This window comes from Henckelia pumila, chromosome 4 (genome assembly GCF_033568475.1).
Source record: "Henckelia pumila isolate YLH828 chromosome 4, ASM3356847v2, whole genome shotgun sequence".
NCBI lineage: Eukaryota > Viridiplantae > Streptophyta > Magnoliopsida > Lamiales > Gesneriaceae > Henckelia > Henckelia pumila.
The window spans coordinates 218,982,892-219,003,377 of NC_133123.1; the positions used below are offsets into that span (position 1 = coordinate 218,982,892).

Below are 20,486 nucleotides of genomic sequence, written 5' to 3' on the forward strand. Positions count from 1 at the left end.
TTTTTTTATAATTTTTAAATCAATATAAATTAATTTTTACATTTTTAATCAATAAAAATTATTTTGAAAAATAAAATGTACATTTAGTTAAATTTACAAAAAATAATTGAACTTATAGCAATTTTATTAAACCATAAAATCGATTTTTTATTTGGATCATGCATCATTTAAACTATTTCAATAGTTCATGTACTGATTTGATATTTTATTAATAGTTTGTGTATCAAAATAAATTTTATACATTTATTAAAATAAATGTGACTTTTTAAAAATAAAAATAAAAAAATTCTTTTCTAAATAAATGTGACTTTTTAAAAATAAAAATAAAAAAATTCTTTTCCATTAATCCATAGACAAGACGTTTTTTGAAGTTGTCAGAATCGCAAATGGGCAGTGTGGAAAATAAAAGGAAGAAGTGGAAGGACGTGTGGTTGTGGATATCGCACAAATCCGCATTCGCTGTGGTTGAGCGGAATCCACCACAAGCTCCATACTTTTTCACCTGGTTTCTGTAAAGTATGCTACCATGTTCTTCCCTTCAATCGTTTGGATTTTCGAGTAAGTGCATAACAAGATTTTTGCTCTAGTTTTCAATTTATCGACAGGAGTTATTGTTCGTGTTCCCATTTCTTGCTTCATGTGTTGCTGTCGACAGGAGATTAGGTTAATAATCAAGGAAATAATCGAGACCAGTGTTTGTGTTGTTCAAGAACTGCGGAATCCTTCGTGGGTTTCTTGAAAAATACCAGTCTTGATATATTTTAATATGGATACTTTACTAAAGACTCACAACAAGCTTGACTTTCTTCAACCGATTCATGGGTTCACGGAGAAATTTAGTGCCTACACATCTTTGAAACCTCAGAAACTGGAAACTAAGTTTGTTTCCAAGAAATCCAGTGTGAAATTCGGCAAAAGTTTTTGTGTGAAAGCCAGTTCTAGTGCCCTTTTGGAGCTTGTGCCTGAGACCAAGAAGGAAAATCTTGATTTTGAACTTCCCATGTATGAACATTCGAAAGGCCTAGTGGTGGATCTGGCAGTTGTAGGTGGAGGTCCAGCAGGACTCGCGGTGGCGCAGCAAGTTTCGGAGGCAGGCCTGTCGGTTTGCTCAATCGATCCTTTTCCCAAAATGATTTGGCCTAATAATTATGGTGTTTGGGTGGATGAATTCGAGGCCATGGATTTGTTGGATTGCCTCGACACGACGTGGTCTGGTGCTGTTGTGCACATTAACGACGAGACCCGCAAAGATCTTGATCGGCCTTATGGAAGGGTTAACAGGAAACAGCTGAAATCGAAAATGATGCAGAGATGCATTTTAAATGGTGTTAAGTTTCATCAAGCTAAGGTTGTGAAAGTAATCCACGAGGAATCGAAATCATTGTTGATATGCAATGATGGTGTTACTATTCAGGCTGCAGTGGTTCTAGATGCGACTGGTTTTTCCCGGTCCCTAGTCCAGTATGACAAACCATACAACCCTGGCTATCAAGTAGCTTATGGGATTTTGGCAGAAGTGGAAGAACATCCATTTGATATAAATAAGATGGTTTTCATGGATTGGCGAGACTCACATCTCAACAATAATAAAGAGTTGAAGGAAAGGAATAGAAAGATTCCTACATTTCTTTATGCCATGCCCTTTTCTTCAAAAAGAATATTCCTGGAAGAAACGTCGCTTGTTGCTCGTCCTGGAGTACCAATGAAGGATATTCAAGAACGCATGGTGGCTAGATTAAACCATTTAGGTATAAAAGTGACTAGCATCGAAGAGGATGAACATTGTGTGATTCCGATGGGAGGCCCCCTTCCGGTTTTACCTCAGAGAGTTGTAGGCATTGGTGGCACAGCCGGGATGGTGCACCCTTCAACTGGCTACATGGTAGCAAGAACTCTAGCGGCTGCTCCAGTCGTTGCCAATGCCATCGTTCGCTATCTCAAATCAGATCGAAACCTTCTTGGTAATGAATTATCTGCGGAGGTTTGGAAAGATTTGTGGCCGATAGACAGGAGACGCCAAAGGGAATTCTTTTGTTTCGGTATGGATATTTTGCTGAAGCTTGATTTGCATGCCACCAGAAGGTTTTTCAGCGCCTTTTTCGACTTGGAACCACGTTACTGGCACGGATTCTTGTCGTCCCGCTTGTTTCTTCCAGAACTAGTACTCTTTGGTTTATCCCTTTTCACACATGCCTCGAATTCTTCTAGGATAGAGATTATGGCCAAGGGCACTGTTCCTCTGGTAAATATGATCAACAACTTGGTACAGGATAAAGATTGAAAGCCTGCTATATGAATCTTCATGTTTATTGTTGACCTTGTTAGCAAATGCATCATGTATCAACTGCTATTATCGATATTTTTCCTTTTCTGCGTTCTATAACTGCACTTCTAAGGGAGGGGCTAAATCTGTATAATAGAATTCAGTTTTGTCAGGTTTTGTGGATTAAAATTGACTTCTGTACTTCAATAAACACATAGCAGGGTTGATTCGATGCTAGTATAAGCGCGTTTCCTCGTATGTAGGATACAAAGGTCCCGATTTATTTGATCATGAGGTTCACATATTCAGATATGGACACCGCAGTTTCAAATACATTCAGATTGTTGGTCTAATATAAGGTCCTTATGCTAGGTTGAAATTTTACTAACCATGATCCGAAGGGGGAAAGGAACCAATCTTTATGTTTTTATCCTATCTATTATTACATAAAATATTCTTGAAATCAATAAATTATCCTAATTTATTAGGTCGCCTTAAAATATAATATTATTTGGATTGATTTTTTTCTTTGTGCTTCAACTATTTTACTCTAAAAAATGTGGAATAATATATCTGATATTTAGAATATTTTATTTTTAACAACGAAGACATTTTTTTATAGTTAGCAAAATATATTTACGGTGCTTTGTTGTGCATATACATAGATATTACCGAAGAATATGGATCTACTTTATGAATTTTCTATGTGATTCTATATTACACCGGAATTTTATTGTGAGTATTTTCGTTAGAGTGCAATAATTGTTCATGCTGGATAGAACGATCGAATTATGGTGGTTGAGCTGCTGTACAATTTAAAATTTTGAGTTGTACCTTACTATCAACTATAGATTTTGGTACATTACGGTCTTATAATTGATATCATGGTCAAAGTCATGAGTCTGATTCTCATTGATTGCAATGAGTCCGATTATTGGGAGAGATATTGTTGTAATGCAATAATTACAATTGATATCAGAGCTAAGGTCATGAGTTCGATTTTAATTGATTCAAGGAGTTCAATTATTGAGAGAGATGTTGAAGTGCAATAATTGTACATGCGTAGAGTGGAACCATGGTCGAACCACCGAACCATGACACTTGAACTGTTATGCGACGCCTTTATCACCAGATATTTGGTGAAACGACAAGTTTTTTTTACACGAAGTTCACTCAAATAACTAAAGAAAAAATAAATCATATGAAGTTTATTAAACACTTAAAAAAAAAAAAAGTTTTGTACAAGATGGTCACAAAACAAATCACGTGGATCCGTCAAGTATCAACACTCTTAACACTTTTGTTAGAATCATCCCAATTCCCATTCAAAGAGCAATTAAGACATTCAACTACCGAGAAATGATAAACTCAGCGCAGTTTTAGCTGAAGACAATAGTAATTTTTTGCTGTCTGAGAGCGACCACTGTCTATGGAGGCTTTCGATATTATAATTTTGAATCTCTCTGCGTTTCTTTATAGATTGAAATGATTCAATCACTGAAATGGGATATTCGGACTACTATTTAACATTTTTTTAAAACAAAAAATCGAATTTCTAACAGTTAGATGTTTCTTTTGCCAATTGGTAGATGATCAATGCTAGGGTTTTCAAATATATATGAATCATAAATTTGTTTTTCGGTTTGGTTGAATTTCAAAGACAGACTTCAAAATTTTGTGAAAATCACAAAAAAGCTTAAAAGCACTTTTTTTTAAGCAAAGTCAAACACTACTGTTATGGGGAGTGGCAATTTACATTGTTTAGAAAATTATATTTGAAGCACCCCAACTCGCTCAACTAATCTTGCCTCCTACAGAAAGTATATCAAGCACTAACTGGCCTTAGGTACATCAACTTTTTTCCAATACATGATCATGAAAATTCTGAGTTTGGAGACTGAAGGACACATCAAGATGAACTTCCCCAAATTCTGCAACAGTCTGAGAACGCAAAACGGGAAAATCCATATCTGATCACAACAGCATAACAGGTCACCAAACGCAGCGATATGTTGAATGTAACTGCGTAAGTTCACCGTTGTAAGTAACCTTGACGACCTGCCCTTTCTCCAACCCATAGTAGCGAGCTATTGCATCAGTCTGTAATATCCGTGGAAGCTGAAAATAAGAGGAACAGATGTTAATGGTCGACCAATACACACTTAAAAAATGAAGAGATGGTTGTGAAAATTTATTTGTTCTCAACAAAGCACCATCTTGGTCCAAAAGTACGTGGGACAAATTTTGCAATGTACTTGATATGCATGCATAGATAAGCATATATCAATTTCAAAGCCAAGAGAGGACTATTGACGTCATTTACCACGAGAAGATTTTTTGAGCAATTGAACATTTAACAGTTATCAATAAGCTTTTCGAGTTGAGGGACCATGAATACAACAGATTCATTATTTTTCACTCGGTCAAAATAAAATCCGCATAAAAAATTTCTGCATATCCCTGTTTGTTTCAATAATTAATGTGGCCGGCGTAACATAGTCGTAGCATGTGAGTACCCACAACAAATAATAGAGGACCATAATCCTGCAACTACAAGAATATTGACAAATAAATAATCCACTCCATACACACAGAAACATTACAAATCAGTAAGATTGAACCTCAACCTCACATCAAGTACATGCTAACCTGTTTTTCTTCTATGCTGTACTTCTGTAGTAGACTTTCTTTCTCTTCATCAGTCAGCAGTTGATGTTTTGGCTTTAGTTCATGTTTGGTTATGTTAACAAGCAAGTTCAAGATCTAAAAAACAAGGCAAAAATCAAAGGAAGGCAAGTCAGATCGGTAAAGGTACTAATATTAACGTGAATCAATAGGATTACCACCACAAAAATATTGGAAATAAAATGGTCTAAAGCCCAAGAAGTGTGTAAGGAAGAGAAATGGAAAACAGGACATAGAAAATACTTTATTAGATCCTTATAGATAATAAGTTTACAAAATTTACAAGTAAAGTGCATTGAAGCTCAGGACAGCTAAAGATAAATAAGCCAATACATGTGAGCGTTCAGCTTCCTACTTTGTTTAAAGAAACCAATTGTATTGATATGTTGGCAACAGATTACGCATTTACAACAGAAAAAGTAACTTGTACCCAAACCATATACATCAAAATCAGGGGGAGCAGGCAAAATGCCAACAGTAAAGTTTACCTGGAAAATTTCGACTTTGCATGAAATGAGGTCCACAGCTTTCAAGGCCTGGCTTGTTATTTTATTCTGCACTACCAAGATCAGCCGACTCAACTTGTCTCTGCTAATAATCTCAGCTACAATGGCACGGATGACGTTGACTTTAACTACGTTTGGAGCACAGAATAGAACCAGAGTCTGCAATGAAAACACATCACACCTCAATAGATTCAATACCATCGTCCTAATAAACTGTCTGGAGAAAATTAACTCACTCACCAAAAGTAAAACTTAGAATTGGTAAACGGTCTAACAGAAAGAGACTAGATGAGCAGACAAAAATGATCCGCATAAGAACGACCAAGTTCTCATAGCAATAAGCTGGGATTCACAGGCTTTTATATCGTCGAGAACCCATTGTAACTAGTTAAAACCTAAGACTAATCCCACCATGATTTATTGGTTCAGTGTAGCTTAACAACCAAAACCCCTCCTAAACAAGTGTCGCGATGCATGTACAACAGATGGCGGTTAAATATACAGATCATTTGGGTTTTAACCCCAAGAAACTCATAATCTAAAGAAAGAAAACCACGAAGAAACTAGAGATGCATTGCAAAAGCTTAATTGAAGCTACTAATAGTCCGATGGTGATTCAACTTTTTTCCTCCTCAAACACATGCCGTAACACAAAGCTCCACCAATCCCAATAGAAGGAAAACAAAAAAGATTGAAAAACGAGCGAGTAAAAAGATTTTGCAAAAGCGGCGACCTTTAGAGAAGGGTCATCCCGGTGGAGAGCAGAAATCCTCAATGTATCAACATCAGGCGTCTGCCCATGCCTATCCCGAAATTCTTGAAGAGACACCTCGATCTCAGAATTGGGCACTGCATAGCCACGGTCTCTAAGCATTTCCAGCAGCGTTCGGCGCGCCAAATAGTATCTGTGGCTCTCGGTACTGCCATTATCGACGAAACTGCTGAGGCAATTCCCCAATTTCTCTTCAGCATCGATTTCCATAGCTGAATTAAGGCAGAATCGGGGATGCTTGGCTTGGAGTTGTATAACCTAAAAAGTTTCTAACGGGATTTTCTTTACATATTTGGGGAAAAATACGGAGGTTTTGTTATAATATAAAAATAAAAATAAATTTAAATTCTCAATTTTGTAAATAAAATAAAATAATTGTAGTGTTGAATGCTTTTTTTTTTTTTTAACACAATATTATATCAAATCAAGTCACCACGTATTATATCGAAAATATCATTAAGGCGAAAGAAATGCATGATATTTTAGACTTGACAAAAATGGGTTCTCTTAAGGGTTTTTTATAAAATTAATTTATAAATTAAATTAAATTTAAAAAATAAGGTGATCTGTAGCGTTTTACAATAATACTGTAAAACGCTACTGCTAATAAATTGCAGTGTCCGCTTCGCTGCCAGCAAATTGTAAATTTTGGGGATACTTTTTTTTTTTGTGGCTCTTTTATTTATTTATTTATTGGGTTCTTTTTTTCATATAATTTGTAAATAATGATTTATATTTATTGTTTTCGTTAATTTTTTTCTCAAAAAAATCTAATTTGTCATTTAATTTATGAATTGATCATCAACTAATTTTTTTTATTTTATCAAGAAAACAAAAATCTAATATAATTTTTTTAAAAAATGTTATAATTACATTTTATATCAAAAAGTAAAAATAGTTATTATATCTTGAATATATTCTAAATCAAATGCATGCATTGTCAAATGTCAATTATAGTTCAAAAAAAATATTTTGTTGATCAACTTTTATTGTAGCATTCAAACGTTGATAAATTATATAATGATGAAAATATAATTACTAAAATATCTGATAATTAAATACGTTGATTTTTTTTATCAAATTTATTTTTAATATCTTTACAAAAAAATTGGTTAAACTAATTTTTAAAAAATAATCAGTTAAAATAATTAAATAATAAAAAATAATTTGTTTGGTTTAAGTTATAATTACAAAAAAAAAATTAAACTAATTTAAAAATTTATTCATTCAGTTATATTTATATAAAAAAAATTGGTTAAACTAAACAAATATTTTCTATATAAAATTTAAATTTAAAATCATATTATATTTTTTAATATAAATTTGATTTTAATTAAAAATTGGTTAATGCGGCTACCAAATTATTTTAGTTTGGTTGTGTATGTGGAGTCGATAGAGGTCCTTCAATTCTATGAACAAAAATTGGTTAAAAAATATATCTGTAAATATAACTAAAACCATACAAATCATTTTTTTTATTGTTTAATCATTTTAACTGATTTTTTAAAAAATAATTAGTTTGACCAATTTTTTGTAAACATATTAAAAATAAATTTGATAAGAAAAAATCAACTTATTTAATTAATCTCAAATATTTTAGTAATTATCATTTCATCATTATATAAGTTATCATCGTTTGAGTGTCACAATAAAAGCTGATCAACAAAATATATTTGTTGAACTATAGTTGACATTTGACGATGCATGCATTTGATTTAGAATATGTTCAAGATATAATAACTATTTTTAGTTTTTTCTTTTTGATATAAATTGTAATTATAACATTTAAAAAAAATTATATTAGATTTTTGTCTTCTTAATAAAATAAATTTTTTTTGTTGATGATCAATTCATAAATTAAATAACAAATTAGATTTTTTTGAAAAAAATAACAAAAATAATAAATATAAATCATTATTTACAAAGTGCATGAAAAAAAACCCAAAAAATAAATAAATAAAAGAACCACAAGAAAAAAAAAAAAAGTATCATGGGAACGTGCCATACATACATGGCACGGTCTCCAAAATTTACAAACTGCTGGCAGCGGAGCAGACACTGCAAAAATTGTGGTATCCACTCTTAGCAGCTCTTAACTAACAAATGGACAACATGATTTGCTGATTTTCGAACTAAAACAAAAAAAAACAAGAATGAATATCCAAAGCAAGGATCTCACAATCTTCGACAATTTTATGTTTTTTTTTATATTTTGATAAATATTCTCATTTTTCATTACTCAAATTAAAAAAAATCTGATAATAATATTGATAAGAGTATATTAATAAACCATATGAAATATATTAATAATAACAACACAAGTTAAAAAAAATTAACGTTAGTAAATTGATAGATTTGACAACACCACCACCAATTATACAAATTAACCTTTTTTTACTAATTAAATTAATATTTTGATTTTCTAACGTCAAACAGTTCGCGACAAAAACACGATGTTTTAATATCTTTGTTTTTTTAATACTCAACATCATTAATAAACAGTTGCAAGGGATTATCATTGCTCGCCCCAAACTCGAATAACACACTAGAATGAATGGATTAAAGTCTAGAGTGATAAGAGTCTACACAAAAGCATACACATAGAATTAGCCTAGAAAACAAAACACATTACACACCAAGTAATTAATGTCAATAGTCATTCATGAGCTATAGAACTCAAGTGCAACAAAGCGAGCATCGAATCAACCCATTCTCGTTGCACTCCGGGCAACTCCTCAATTCCCCGCCATCCTCGTCGTAAACCTTCCGGCTACCGCAGCAATTCCGGCAAGGAACAAACCTCACATCCCCACAAATCTTGCACACGAAACCCGAATCCATACCCGAAAAGCCTTCCAAAATGTTCGCCAACTCCCCTGACTCGTTGAGTTGCTTAATCTCCTCCACACCACCAATGTGCTTCCCCTTGACAAAAACCTGTGGCAAGCTCACCCCCTCCCCTCCTAATGCATCCTTCAACTCATTCCTATACGACCGATCCATCGACACGTCTCGCTCGTCCACTCGCACTCGATATCCCCTCAAGATCACCCGAACCATGCAGCAATCCTCGTAAGTCTTTCTGATGCCCCTCAAGCTAGTGTAATACAACACAATCCTATCTTCAGAACCCAACAAGGGGCAAGAATCCTTCCTAACATGAGACACCAAGAACTCGACTTTTTTAGGCTTAGAAATGCATCCTTGTTGTCTACCTAACAATGCCTTGCGATAACTCGATGCCACATTAGACTCCATTTTGGCTAGAAATGACTCCTCGGAGAGATACTTCCACAAAGGCTTAGACTTTGGCTGCTCAAAGAACTCAATAGAGTCAAATTCTCTTTTACAAGGCTTCTTGGGAGATTCGACCATGTGAAAACTGAACTCATCCTCATCAAGCCCTTTCATGAGCTCCCAAGTGTTGATAACCGAGACTGGGGATAAAGGGTCCTCGGACCCGCCAAGATCGTTGGCCCCTTTTGTCTGGACTGTCCGATCAAGTTTGAAACTAGGATTTGGGAGCACGAGAGAACCATAGGTAGTGGAGGTGAGGGAGACAAAGTGATTGGAGTCCCCTTTCCTCACAGGTGGATGGTAAATCAAAGGGGCCGCAACAGAGAGAGTTCTTGGCACCGGATTAACAAAAGGGTCCGAAAATGCGCCAGCAGGAGACGACAACTCCGGATTACAATGTGAAGAAGATGAACATTTGGCAGAGGGATCCCTGTGCTGAGCCACAAAGTTAGCAGGGCAAGAAGCCGAACAGCCCATGAAAAAGGGTAAAGAATTGGGCAAAATGGGATCAAGAAGCTGATTGATCTCCTTGTCTTGTCTCCAATATTCAGCTCTCTTGTTTTTTTTTTTGCCCTTTTTATCTTGGCATAGTCTGTTGGGAATTCACGGAGGGGCTGTGATTTGTGAGTGGTGGTGGGGTTTTGGTGGGATGGGAGAAGTAAATAGGGAATTAAATGCAGGTTTAAAGGTGGAAAGGTGCCGACTTTACGAGAGGAAAGTGATGAAGAACGCGGTACTAGATTGGTGCTGCAGCTGGCGCTGGTTTTGGGATATGTAATGTAATGCCTTGTTTCAAGGGCTCTTGGGATTTGCTTCTTCACGACAACTATCTATGTTCGCGTGTTAATTTTGGCAAGTTTTTGATTGATTGTATTATCTCGTTGTTATGGATGGATCCTCGAACTTAATCTCTTCAAGTTTGAGTATGTCGAATGATAAGAGAACATGTAACAAGTTAACATTGATAATTGAAATGTAGGCGGAGCCAAAAATTCTAAATTAATCGAGTTAAAATTTTAAACTCTAGAATTGTTTAAACTTTTGAATCAAAACCACTCGAGCTACTATCAAATTAATCAAAAAAATTTTCAAAATCAATATATATAAAATTGTAAAAAATATTCGGGTCACTCGAGCTATAGCCCGGGTGCCTCTGTATGTGGCTCCGCCTCTTTCAAGGTATGTGATTTGATGGTTAAAACTATATTTTATTTTTATTCTTATTCTTATACTTTTAATTTCAAATTTCAATTCATTCGTATCTGTTCGAGTTGTGTCATTTTCATCCTTGTGTTTCATAATTGAATACATGCATTGTCATTCTCTCGAATATAATAGCGAATCAATTCATTCAAATTTGTTTTTTTTTTTTTTGAAGATGCATTTACTTTAGCTTCTTCGAGTCAAAATGTTGTACCGCTTCAAATTGTGAAAACTCATTCTCGCCAAAAAAAAAAAATAAATAAATAAATAAATAAAATGAAAAAGAAGAAAAATAAGTAAAAAGGTAAGAAATTCATACAGAAACATCTTTATCAGCCAATTATTACTTAGATATCACCAAATTACACTAACTCGTGCATGATTGGTACATTGAAAAATAATAAAGAATGAATGAAATCAACTTTGAAATTAAGTAAGATTGAGAATGAAATTATTATTAAAAAAGTTGACCTCGAAGGAGACCTCATTCCACATGAGTTAGAGGCTAATTGTCTCATGCGGAGATTAAATCGAAGGATGTGCATGAGCGGCAGAGACTTGAAGGAGAGAGCTACATGTCCATTAAGAATGAAATTATCGTTATACTCTAATTTCATTCCAACAATTGGTACCAGAAAAAAATAAAAATGATTGGAATGAAATTAATTTTAATGATAAAATCATTTTTTAACTTCATATACCAAAATAATAGTTATTCAAACACTTATTATTATTATTATTGATGATGATGATGCATTAATTATTGTAGAATTTCATTATATAATTTAAGTAATCTAAATTTATAATTTTATAATTATAATTGTAATTATTTTATTATAATAATAAAATTTAATAATATTTTTTAATAATAAATGAGTAAATAATAATAATTTATTAATATCATTTTTTTTTCAAAATAATATTAACTAATTATAATAATATATTTATATTAAATAATAATATATTATAATACTAATAATTAATATTAAAATTATTATTAACAATAAACTAATAAAATAATTATATAATTATTTTATATATATTATAGTAGATTATTATATAGGTTAATATTAGTTTATATTTAAATAATTTAAATGGAAAATATTTTTATATAAACATCGAAATGAGAGTTGTGAATGACTATTTTCATTCAAAATATAATATGAAAATAGTCATTTCAATAGGGATGAACATTTCTATTTCAAAGGCAAACCAAACATATATATAGGGAATGAGATAAAAATGTAAACATTTCATGTCCTTGTACCAAACATGTCCTTTAGGACATGATTGATACGTTTGAAATGAATAAAGTAGGAATAAAATCAACTTTGAAATGAAATAACATTAAAAATGTAATGGTTGTTATATTCTATTATAACGATTGATAGCAGCAAAAATCAATATTCTAAAAAGCGCTAGACGAGAGGCGACCCATGCCTAGCGCCTAGCCGCCTAGGCGGTTTTTATTTTTAAAACCTAAATGATAAATGCCTTGGGATATTCATGAGTTTTACTTAATTAAGGGTGTTCATTCAGGCCGAACCGAATCGAACCGAATTTCACCGAAAATCCGAACCAAAAACCGAATCGAATTTCACGGTTCGATTCGGTTAAAAAAATATTTTAACTAAATATATCAAAATTGAATTAAATTATTTTTAATAATAAAATCATATTTTAACTACATATATTAAAATAATAGTTATTCATACAATTTATTATTATTATTATTAGTATTATTATTATGATGATGTATTAATTATTATAAAACTATCATTATATATCTTATAATCTAAATTTATATTTTTATAATAACAATAATTATTTTATTATAATAATAAGATATAAATAATATTTTTATTAATAATTTTATAAATAATAATAAATAAATATATCATAATACAAGTATTAATATAAAAAAATAGAATGAAAGATATTTAATCAAATGTAGAGTTTCGAATTTTTTTTAAAATAATTCACCGTTTTCTGTAAATTTCCAATTTTCCATTTTAATTTTCCTCATTTCTATTCCATTTAATAATTTTCCCTTTATTGTAAGGGTTAATATATTAAATTATATTTTATTTTATTTCTGTCTATTATTTTTTAGAACTAATATGCGTTGATATATCAATACTCAATGGTTTGTAAATTATAACTCACTTGATGATAAGGTTTCAGGTTCAAGGATGGAATATAAAAATGATAATAAGTCGGGTTTAAAGTCGTGCGTACTAAAATAGTGTGTGCAAATTTCTTAAAAAACAAAACAAAAAATCATTTATATTTAAAAGTTATAAACTATAACTAAACTCGTCATGTTTGGACTTTGAAGCAAATCTAGACTTAGTCAACAAGTTTCGAAGCGGTCAAGCGGGTACTAAATGAGTAACATATGGTAATAAAATCGGTGATATATATATATATATATGCTAAATAATAAATTTTATATTTACGCTGAATAATGAATATCGTAATATTTAATCTTAATTCACAAATTTTTTGTCCTTTCTTGTTAAATGATCATTAACGTGTCGTGTTTTTTATTTAATGTTGATAAATATATTAGGTTTTGAACTTTTTCTTTGTGTATTTATTAAAATTGAAAATGTCTAATGGGTTTACGAATCCAACTTGAACCGATCGATTTTTGGTGTGAGATAACTTCAGATCTAATTTTTTCTCAATAGGAGAGTCTCAAGATTAACAAACATATCCCAAGGTCCAAATTTTCTTTCCGCGGGAGAATCTTAGGACTAACAAGCATATCCCGACTCGCTACGTTGTCATCCTTGACAAAACATCGAGTTAAGACTCAATTCCAATTATAAAACCCCCCACCGAAGTTGATATTAAGAAGAGCATTTACATGGCTCAAAAAAGAAAAAAGAAAAAAAAAAAAGAGCATTTACATTTTTTAATTTAATTTTAAGAAAATGAAATGTAGATAGTATGAAAAGGAATGATCGATCCTTATATAGGCCCATTGATTTTTCAGATATGGGCCATACAAAAACAAACAACCCAAAGTCCAATTTAGGGGAATTCAATTCCATTTCAGCGTGATTTCAATTCCCCATGATTCTTTGCTGCAATCTCTGTTTCTCCTCCATTGATTTTAATTCTTCAGTACCCTGAGCGTGGTTTTAATTCCACTCGAAAAAACCCATTTCATATCTTCGATTTCTGGAGCCTCTTAGCCCATTTTTTGAGTTAGCAATTGATTGAACCTGGCAGCAGCTTTTAGGGTTTCCACGGGTTCAAGTTTGTAATACTTTGGCATGAAGGCTGAAGATTATCATTTTGCTCCTAGTAAGTCCATTTCATTTTCCAGATTCTTGCTAAAAAATGTGAACTTCGTGTTTCTGTGTGCTCAAATGTAATCATTTTATGATGCGCATTAGTAGTTTGAAGCGTTGCGGTTTCTTGTATTTGACATGCTTGAAATTGGCTTCAATCTAGTTTTCAATTAGTTTGGGTTTCATTCAAATGGGATTTATTCTGTTTAAATTAACTGTCTGTCAATGGATTTTTGTAGTCGATTTCTCGGTTTTGGAAGTTCATACTGGCATCTTCCTAATGTATTGTTTAACATGGAAACAGTATCAGCCCCTGTTTTTTGTATTGTTTAACGTTTGAGGATAGATTTTGCCATTTCATATTACCATTTTCCTAATGTACATGCAAAACTCAGAAACATCGAAATGGTAACAGGCCTTGCGACGAAAAAGATGATTTCATATGCTGAATAAATCACTGGCATTGATGATAATATGATATGATGGTTCCAAAGATTTGGGCATCAAAATTTTCTAAGATTTGGTCATTTCGAGGACGTGGAGTTTAGAACATTACCAGATTATTTCTAGTTTCTTGATTACTTTTTCCTGCTCAAATTATTGAGTCATCATGATGAGTGTGTGGGGGCTTATTATTTCAAAGCAAAAGGCCTGTATAAAGAATTACTAGAGCGTAATAGCTTGATCCCACCTAAATATAGAAGTTGATTCAAGTCAAACAGTTGTCAGAGGACTCTTCAAAGTGTACACCAGTGCCCAGTTTTTCATCTCACATTGTTTAAGTTATGAATGTTGTATCTTATGTATAATAATACACATCTGAGGTTTGAGTTGACTTCTAATCTCAGTGATATACTGGTATGTATCCATGGATTCACTGGTTATTTATTTGCACTTTTGGGTTTGCCTTGTGTTCTGGCAGATGCCTCTACTAGCAACATTATGGATTACTATGCAACCAACCCTGGGCCGGTGGATCCTTCTGTTTTGTATGACCAAGATAAGCATGTCTCTGCCGCAGTTTGGGAGGGACAGGTGCTCATGATATCGTAGTTTCTCTCCCCATCTTGATAATACTCGTGACAATTTGCACCTTACAATATATTAATTTGATTTAACAGGAGCGAGGTGCACTTAGATGTCATGAACATACTTCAAAGCTTGGCCATTGGTCGCTTACTGAGAAACAAATTGAGTTGGTGAAGAAGACTGGTTTTGGCTATTTGAGATTGATTCCAGCAATTAGTCTTGATAATCCACTCATATCTGCACTAGTTGAGAGATGGAGGAAAGAAACTAACACTTTCCATATGACTGTTGGGGAAATGACAATAACACTGGAAGATGTTGCTTACTTACTTGGCCTTCCAATCGATGGTGAACCTGTGATAGGTGTGACTTATACCTCATGTGATTCAGTGTGCGTGAAGTACCTTGGTAAAACACCTGATTCCGGTAACATGAGTGGTGGGATGGTGAAACTTAACTGGTTAAAAGAAACCTTCTCTGATTGTCCCGAAGATGCCTCAGTCGAAGATATCGAGTATTATACGCGTGCTTACCTTCTTTACCTCGTCGGTAGTACAATTTTTTCCACCACCACCGGTAACAAAGTCCCTGTTATGTACCTCCCATTATTTGAAAATTTTGATGAAGCGGGGAAATTTGCATGGGGTGCGGCGGCTCTATCATTCTTGTATAGGTCACTTGGAAATGCCTCCCTTAGATCCCAAAGCACGATTAGTGGTTGTTTGACACTACTGCAGGTGCAGTAAAATTTTCTTTTTCTCATTCTTTTGTTTCCTTTTGTATCAGTCTTTCCAAGTCACTTTTACCACAGGAGTGATTTTTCCTATGTATACTTTTATTGTTGTAGTGCTGGAGTTACTATCACCTGAATGTCGGTCGACCTAAGCTTCATCATGACCCAATCCATGAATGCTTTCCTTTTGTACTCAGATGGAAGGGGAAACATAGTGGGCCAACCTCAAATCGTGACGTGGCCTTTTACCGTAAAGCTTTAGATTCATTAAAGCCTTCAGATGTGAGTTTGATACTTGCTTGAAAGAAACTCTGTATTTTGTTGTTTTTAGTGAACTTGTTCTATTCTAATGTAGGTTGACTGGTGTCCTTATGCTAATATCAGCCACACTGTTATACCAAAGAACATTTTAAATCAGCTCATCCTTGGACGTTCAAAGACAATGTTAATATGTTTTGACAAGGCAGAAAGGCACCTTCCAGATCGTTGCCTAGGACAGTTTGGCATGCGTCAAACAATTCCTGAACCAGTGCCACGATGGGAAAGGAAGACCCGTGGTGTCGATGGTGGCGTTGATCTCTCTGGAAAAATGGAATTGGAGCTTAGTGAGTGGGCAAATCGCTGCTTCCATATTGTAGAGGCTGAGGAAGATCTAGATGAGGGTGAATACATGATCTGGTACTTGAAAATCACACGCAGGGTGGTTGGCAGGTCTACACCCATGTCATCTGAGTTTCACAGAATGGTAAGTGTCTATAATTATTCTCAAGTCAATTGCCTCTACAGTCTACTGTCATATTTGGCCCAACAATCGAACAATGACGCTTGTCTGATTGTACTAGCTAAAGTGTTTTAACTGCATCTTTTTTAACGGCCACAGGTTTTGATATAACAACAAACACTCGATCCTATACTCTGAAAGATTAAAAGTGTCTTGTATTTTTACTATAATTTGAATGATTAAAATGCCTTGATCATATGTTGTATGCTTTTTATCATTACTTTTTGTGCCCATCTTTTCTTGATCGATGAACAAATTTTCCGACTGCTCAGAATGTTGCTTTGAGGGAAATCGCTATTGTAGTCGACGCCCTCTCAACACATGGCATGGATGATCAGCAAATGGAATCAGTTTCAAGGATAAGGTTTCTTGTGCATGAATGTCTGAGGGATCATGCTGGAATCTCGATTCAGTCTGTAGCCACCTCAGAGAATGATGCAGGGAAAATGGGTAGAGGAAAGGAAAGAGTTCGAAGAAGGGGTGTGAGTAAGCGCCCCAGGAAAGGTGACCCGGAGGAATACTACGAAACCAGCATAAACACTCGGCACTCTTCCTACTATTCAGATATGGATCCCGACCAAGTACTAGTATATAACGTGAGTAACGAGGTCGATTCTCAACATCCTGAATTCCCATCTTATTCTGGCGATAGAGAAGGGGAACACGATGCAACTGCAGATGCAATCGACGATGCTATCCTTGATGTTAAGCTTCAATCCGTCGAAACCAGCGAGGATCTTTCACATCAAAATGGTAATTCGTGTTACAGCTTTGAGTGTTGACCATTCATTGAGTTGCTGGTATGATGATTCCTTTATTTTCAAATGCAGGCTGTTCAGAGTTCATGCCTGTGACCGGTGACTGTTCTTCCTGACTTTACGAAAATGGTTGGAGATGTAAATGTATATAGTCGGATGTAATTACTCGGAGACATGCGGATGATTGATTCTCTTTACTACAAATTTTGGGTTCTTCAAGATTTGTCTGATCGTTTCCTTCTTCTTCTTCTTCTTTTAATCTTTTTTTTTTGTTTTGTTTTTTTCCTTAAAAAAAATACTAGTTTGTACTTTGTAGCAAGTGTTTAGGCTTTTCAGGAATCCGATGGTCTTTTCTGTTAGCAATTCTGGGAAATGGGCTCGTTTTATTGACGTTTATTCTTCAAATGCTTCTTTTTATTTAATGAATGCATGCGTGTGTGTATTCAGAAACATGTTTAACACATTGTGCATTTGTGCTCGAAGAACAAAAAAATGGAAGAATTCTTCTTTCATGACAAAAAAAAGGAAAAGAAAGGAACAAACGCGATAAATAACAATAACATCTGCGCGAATATAAATTAACAATACTGCTAGCTCGTTGACAAATTAATGACTATATTAAAATATTTCAGCAATTTACCAAAAGCATATATTTCTAAAAAACACCAAAATTAGAGCCAAAAACAGCCATCGTTTGGATGAACTTTAAAAAAAAAACAGCTATCATTTTTCAGAATCCAAAATTGCTAGGTATATAAATCAGGAAAGGGGTTAAAACTCATTGTGGAGCCAACGAATTACACAGGAAGATAATATTTTTCCTGAAAAGATACTATTCAAAATAATGGAGAAGGACCGAAAAAGTAAAAAGGGAGTTATGCAAGGTACGTGCTGCACCGCGTGAAAATCACCCGGTGTAACATAGTATTTACCGTTACCAGAGTGGGGTCCTTTTAATTTGGCAGAAAAAGACATGGATAAAATGAATAAAAGAGAGAAAAAATAATGAAGTTTCCACAAAACCTTTCTTTCAACTATCATTTGATGTAACATGAAATGAAACAATACATATAAAGGAAAGAAAAAATCAAAACAGAGCAATGATACTCGTGTAGTAAATAATAAGACTCATTTGATATAAACACATAAACCCGGATCCTTGGGGTCAGGTTTAATGTTGGATGAATAAAATAAGGAAGAAACCAAGGTATCAGAGATTTCTTTGATGGAAACCATCATACCGTGCCAATGCAGGAAAAAAAATTCTATCAGAAATACTTCAAATATTAGACTTTAAGCCTAAGGATTCAGGGCATCATACCGGACCGTTCATGAGATTGCAAATCTCACAACAATTATTCAGTAAAGGACTGATTTCTAATATCTTCGAGTGCCTATTTCCATTGAGTGATTGATTAAATGAAACGTGGAGCAATCCACCTTTCTTGGCATTCCACCATCCCCACTAAACAAAATGATAAATATGGATAGAAGTTTCAAACTAAAACTTCACAAGAGCTGAGTAGGTAATCATTTTCTAAAGTTATGGTCTTATGGAAAAGTGAAAACAATGAAAAATGACAATCAACTCACATAGGAAGACAAGTTGCCCAACCATCATAGTGACCCTCAACTTTCCTCCAAATTCTATTTAAACTGAAGAGCATAAGCAACATAAAATCAGCAAAATCGATGCTCACATTAACATGTAGACACACTCCGCAAAAGAAAGAACAACAAAACATGGTGGGGTGGGGATACTTTAAAGCACGTGAGGTGTTACAACATGCCAAAATCACTATCTGCGAGCAGTATACAAACGATGCTTCATCAGAAATAATCAGGCATCATGCATTATTATGCAGCTTTCTGAAATCCCGCCCCCAAATCTCAAAGCTCAACAACAAAAGGTGGAAACTCTTGCTCAGTTTAATTTGAAAAGCAATCACAATGTGATCAAAGTATCAAAATATAGCCTTATCTATGAAATCTATACATTCCGATCAAGCATCACACATTCAAGATGTAAATGAAATCAACAATCAGTTATTTATAGTTCACATCATCATGAAGTTAAAACTCTATAACATTAGATCATAAAACTACAGTAAGTTGGCTGGATCGAACCGGTTCATCTACTGATTGTTTTCCTCAACTCATTGAAATCAACCAACATGAAAAGGCCCGACATCACCAGTCCGTAACGAGCCAGCGATTTCATCAGCAACAGTCAAGCAAGAAACCACCCAACCACTCAATGCAAGCCATATCATCCTTGCCAACCAAAGCGTCACACTCCATGGAACCGCCATGACTTCAAAAATCAAAATTTCCCAAATCTCTCCAAACCCTCGACTCCAATCCTATAATCAAAGAATCAGGATCTAAAAAAACCCTCTGATTTAACACAAATCCACCACTCAATCGATACTCTAAACACGTCAAATAACAGCGGCTCCACTCGTTTTCGAGAAGTCAAACCAAGACTCTATCAAGAATTAGCGAACAAATTCAAGACAACAGCTTTATACTAATTTGAGCAATATAAATTACCCGCAACAGCAATTCTCTAAATCTGGCAATAGCCCATTTCAAGATTTGGTCTGTCCGGCTCAAAACCTCTTCCCCCTGATTAAACGAAGCATACCTTTGCCCCTTTGTAAGAAAAAATCAAACAGGCCCGGGAAACAAACGGCTTCGATGTCTCGCCAAATATCTTCTGCTCAAGAATCGAGTCGTTACAGTGAAATGTATCTCCACACAGATTTTCGTGTCAGTCGAATTTATGAAGCACGTGGATTCACCAAGAGACAGTGTAAGAGTCGTCGTTGGAGGCAGGTTATTCCTTATTCTCAGACACATTTTCGTTCTTCATTATTTAAATATTTTATCTTTTTCTAAAAATCAAGTAATTTTCTCACTAATTATTTTCTAATATTATAACCATTTTCTTAAAAAAAAAACTACAATAATACAAAAATATATTAATCGAGATATCTGCTATTGTCATACAAAGATTGCCACATGGCCCACACACAATTCCACAACTTTTTTCGGTTTTTTCAATGTTATCTTATGTTATTACAATCTTATGTTATTGTAATAAAGCACCGTAAGTCTAAATAATTAATTATTAATGAGTTATTTGTACCAAACA

The 20,486-nt window shown here is 33.9% G+C and overlaps 4 protein-coding genes across 4 annotated transcripts; 1 reads left to right on the plus strand and 3 right to left on the minus strand.

Moving 5' to 3' along the window:
• Positions 1–415: 415 nt before the first annotated feature.
• On the plus strand, positions 416–2,435 carry LOC140863431 (lycopene beta cyclase, chloroplastic/chromoplastic). The gene is made up of 2 exons (XM_073266860.1): positions 416–558; positions 656–2,435. Exon 2 carries the CDS (start codon positions 767–769, stop codon positions 2,279–2,281), a length of 1,515 nt encoding a protein of 504 aa, XP_073122961.1. The 5' UTR covers positions 416–558; positions 656–766; the 3' UTR covers positions 2,282–2,435.
• A 1,535-nt stretch (positions 2,436–3,970) lies between these two features.
• On the minus strand, positions 3,971–6,503 carry LOC140865836 (DNA-directed RNA polymerase V subunit 5A). The gene is made up of 4 exons (XM_073270627.1): positions 6,188–6,503; positions 5,437–5,613; positions 4,913–5,026; positions 3,971–4,381 (listed from the first exon to the last, which is right to left on the minus strand). The coding sequence occupies exons 1-4, from the start codon at positions 6,434–6,436 to the stop codon at positions 4,256–4,258; spliced, it is 666 nt and encodes a 221-aa protein (XP_073126728.1). The 5' UTR covers positions 6,437–6,503; the 3' UTR covers positions 3,971–4,255.
• A 2,239-nt stretch (positions 6,504–8,742) lies between these two features.
• LOC140866396 (uncharacterized protein At5g39865-like) lies at positions 8,743–10,314 on the minus strand. The gene has a single exon (XM_073271374.1). It carries the CDS (start codon positions 9,998–10,000, stop codon positions 8,903–8,905), a length of 1,098 nt encoding a protein of 365 aa, XP_073127475.1. The 5' UTR covers positions 10,001–10,314; the 3' UTR covers positions 8,743–8,902.
• Positions 10,315–19,235: 8,921 nt separating this feature from the next.
• LOC140863085 (uncharacterized) lies at positions 19,236–20,249 on the minus strand. Its single transcript, XM_073266235.1, has 2 exons — positions 19,883–20,249; positions 19,236–19,692 (listed from the first exon to the last, which is right to left on the minus strand). The coding sequence occupies exon 2, from the start codon at positions 19,639–19,641 to the stop codon at positions 19,495–19,497; it is 147 nt and encodes a 48-aa protein (XP_073122336.1). The 5' UTR covers positions 19,642–19,692; positions 19,883–20,249; the 3' UTR covers positions 19,236–19,494.
• Positions 20,250–20,486: the final 237 nt, after the last annotated feature.